This window comes from Mya arenaria, chromosome 17, assembly GCF_026914265.1.
Source record: "Mya arenaria isolate MELC-2E11 chromosome 17, ASM2691426v1".
Taxonomy (NCBI): Eukaryota; Metazoa; Mollusca; class Bivalvia; order Myida; family Myidae; genus Mya; species Mya arenaria.
This window is the reverse complement of record NC_069138.1, coordinates 27,052,092-27,056,417: the sequence shown is the minus strand read 5'-3', so window position 1 is coordinate 27,056,417 and position 4,326 is coordinate 27,052,092. Positions and strand designations below refer to the sequence as shown.

Sequence of the window (4,326 nt, the reverse complement as noted above, 5' to 3'; positions counted from 1 at the left end):
TGTTTGTGTGTACTCTTGCATATACTTGTTTGGTTATGTGATTGGAGTAACAGTTGGAATACAAGAAGAATAAATGACACGCCCTAAAAGGAAAGGGAACAACATAGGACCAGGGCTAGGTTTGAAGGCTTACCTTTAATTGTTTCTATCACTAAATTTTAATGGACATTAAATATGAATACTGAAATAGTGATGAAATACAGAAAAAAGATTGAGTTTAAAGAACGCTTTGGTCCAGTGACCTCAAACTTGGTAGGTAGGTTGGTCTTGACTAGCAGATGAGACCTATTGATTTTGATGTCAGTGGGTCAAGGTCATCGTGAGAATATGTTAGATACTGAAGGCTATCTGTCCATACAGGCCTTAATACTTATGGCTGTTTGTTAAGCGAGATTTTTTAGGAATCATTTGTCAAGTTCCTGTGATAGCTCTTGTTAAACCATGAAAATTGATGTAATTTGAATAAAAAACTAACCATGGTTTCTATGACAACATCAATCAAGTTTGAATATAAAAAATACTTTATCATGTAGTTGGACCTACAACATTCAATAAGTCAAAATAAGAGAGTTATTCATCTTACCATTATGTTCTTAATCAAAAACTCCCGCTCTCGCAACTTCCGGACTGTTCTTTGATTTAAATTGACCAATGCAATCATGGTATCACCGACTCGTGATTAATTTCTTTTTCAAATCCAAAATGCTTTTGGAATACTTGAAAAACACACTTAATAACAAAACTGCATGTACGATATCATATACACAAAATTCTATCTCAATGAGACTGGGACAGTATGGATATCATTGATCTGAAAGGCCTAATTTAGTCGTTCTATAAGTGACCCCCCCCCCAAAAAAAAAAAAAAAAAAAAAAAAAAAAAAAACAAGAAACACAGGTTGTGTTTGAATTCAAATGACAAACGTTTACCCACGGACCTAAAAACACATTTAGGTCCGTAATATACTGGGGGGTCAAGCTTATTTAGTCCCTCGACATTGGCCAATACGCATTCGGTGAGCACGCTACAGTTTTCATTAAGTCTACACAAATATTAAAAAAAATAAAATGGCAACAATAATTATTGCATGGGTGCGTTGGACTATAAATATAATGTTAACGATGTCTACACAGTAAATTAAAATCTATAGTTAAATAATCTGACAGTATTTTTTTAAAAATAGTATCTTAAGATTATAACCATTACATGATGAGAAAAAGAACATCATAAATATACCAATAAAGATAATCTACATCGTATATCTTTTATACTTAGCCTACATGTATGACACATGTTTCCTTGGCAGTATATACTATAAGGCAATCTTAGTATATAGGGTACAGTGACGTAATATGAAATGACAAGCAAAATACATGATAAGACTACAAACAAATAGAAAAATACGAAGATCTTAAATACGGTAGAGTAGACAAAAATACAATGAAGTAAACAATGTCATAATTTAAGATAAATGCTAATAATCCATTGTTTGTTATTTGTCGCACGTATTTATATTTAAAATGCTTTCAATCCACAGGGGTGTCAATGAAATCTGCCTTAGAAGAAGAAGGTTTAACAATGCAGTGGTTAATAGTAAATAATTATGGAAGGGCAGTTTAAACATTTCGCAAAACTGTGTCATTTTAGTACAAAGTAGTTCAGGAAACGGTATAATTATTTAGAGGCGTTCGACGTGTGTTCTGGAATTATTGTACTTTAGGTAAGCGCGTAATGATTAGGATGTCAGAATTATGAATGACCAAACCATACAAGGTAATGGGACCATTTCTTTTTCAGAAAAAAAATATTACTTTACAGAAAATGGATAGATATGGTTTGTAAAATAAAGTATTTACAAAATGTAAATGAAATCTCAAAACTAACATCACCTATATAACACATTCACCATGAATTTAATAACCGATGCTAATTTGTGACTGAACAGTTCGGACCCGAAGTGGGTCATTAAGAAAATGTGCGCAGAACACAGGCGAAGCTACGTTGACAGGTGCCTTAATATTGCCCCCCCCCCCCCCCCCCCCACACACACACACACGCACACACACACATAGGAATAGCAGTATATATTGGGGATTGTTTTTCGAAAATGGCACGATAAAATGACAATCTTCTTTGTACATCCGATGCCATAAGTGCATATGTATTGAAAAAACTCTACGTTTGTGCTTTGAATAAGGTATACAAGTTAAGCTGACATTTTTACGCCAAGCTCCAATATCACAAAATTACTCGAGTCAAATCTCAATCTCAACTCACTTTATCACATGATAAAAACTCGTGCAAGTTATTATACTTTTTGAGAACGTATTTTCTCATACATTATATGTGTTGATAAAACTATTTTGTCAATATTTCAAAGAAAACTAATTCTAGAGCAAAATATTTACTTGATTTTTAAAGCAACAACAATGATTTGTACTCAAATTCTTTTTTGGGGTGTGAATTATCCAAATTCTGTTAAAAAGAGAATCGATTAGTAGGTGTTTGGTGTCTGTTCATTAAAGGGGTTACATTGAAAGAATAAAAAGAAAATTGTCAAAAAGTATCATATTTTTTCCCAATGCGAAATTTACTGTGGGTGTCTATCACGTAAATCCCAGTAAATTTAAAATAGCGTCTGTTTATACGTCACGTGACTTTCACATGCTAAATATAATCACTCTAAACTGGGAAACCATTATGTGCTAATTTTAAACGGGTATATTTAGCTGAGACCGCGACAGAATATTCTTTTAATAATGTAAAATGGTGTATCATCGCCCTCATACAAGCTCGTAATGGTACTTCTAGGCTTGTTTTGAGGAAATACTGTATATCATGGTGTCTGGTCCCTTTAAAGTTCGTATAATAACTCGTTGCCAACATAAAATCTGTGAACGATCCTCTTTAAGACGTTGCATATAGACAAGAGGGCGTTGTAAGTGTTACTCTTATCATTAAAAATCTTACATCCGCATTCACTATATTCTTTTAACATTTATAAACATGTATTTCCTGACGTTTTCCTTGATTATTGATGTATTAGATTGGTAAACGTTGTCAATATATTGATCTAAATCATACACAATTAATAATAACTTAATGCAGTCTAAGACTGAAACCCATTATATCGGAATATGATGAGGAATATATGTTTTTGTTGGTTAACATTGCATACATGTATATTGTATATTTTCTTTATATTATATCTAAGTTAGACGCTGTATAGCAAAAACTATACATTCTCTTGTAAGTCAGATTGAGTGGCAATTCTTTGTATACGTAATAGTTATATCTTGAAATGAATGTATGGTCCATCTGACTCTTCATTTATCTTAAAACGAGACAAACGGAATGAGTCAGTCGTGAGTACCGATAACGAAACCTGTCGATACCGCTATTTTTCACTATTCGGATATGTATTGTGCTTCAAGTGTTTTAATGATCACTCCTCTTGAGTCTATTGACTTCAAATTTCATAAAGTCAAGCACCATTACATTCAACTTCTGAAATCAACAGTCTCTGTTCTATTTAAACTGTTCATCGACATTAAGTATGACTGAAAATTTCTTCGAACAGTGGGTAAAACCGCTTGCCATGGTTGTAAGTGTTCAAGAGCAAACGCAGTTTTACAATCTCACTAAAATATTAAGAGGACAGTTTCAACAAAGGTTTTATGTCGTAACTTCAATTATAAAATATAGAAAGATAGTTTAGATGGATAGATAAACTTATATACATACTTGTTTGGAGCTCGCCTGTCATGTCGGACACTCGTTGTTCCACATATTTGTTTGGAGCTCGCCTGTCATGTCGGACACTCGTTGTTCCACATATTTGTTTGGAGCTCGCCTGTCATGTCGGACACTCGTTGTTCCACATATTTGTTTGGAGCTCGAATGTCGGACACTCGTTGTTCCACATACTTGTATGGAGCTCGCACTTCGGACACTCGTTGTTACGCATACTTGTATGGAGCTCGCACTTCGGACACTCGTTGTTACGCATACTTGTATGGAGCTCGCACTTCGAACACTCGTTGTTCCACACACTTGTATGGAGCTCGCACTTTGGACACTCGTTGTTCCACATACTTGTATGGAGCTCACACTTCGAACACTCGTTGTTACGCGTACTTGTATGGTACTCGCACTTCGGACACTCGTTGTTACGCGTACTTGTATGGTGCTCGCACTTCGGACACTCGTTGTTACGCGTACGTGTATGGTGCTCGCACTTCGGACACTCGTTGTTACGCATCCTCGTATGGAACTCACATGTCGGAAACTCGTCGTTACGCATACTTGTATGGGGCTCGCACTTC

At 35.0% G+C, this 4,326-nt stretch overlaps 1 protein-coding gene across 1 annotated transcript; it reads right to left on the bottom strand.

The window, feature by feature from the left end:
• Positions 1-3,857: 3,857 nt before the first annotated feature.
• On the bottom strand, positions 3,858-4,304 carry LOC128223328 (zinc finger protein 530-like). Its single transcript, XM_052932606.1, has one exon. It carries the CDS (start codon positions 4,302-4,304, stop codon positions 3,858-3,860), a length of 447 nt encoding a protein of 148 aa, XP_052788566.1.
• Between the last annotated feature and the right edge of the window lie 22 nt (positions 4,305-4,326).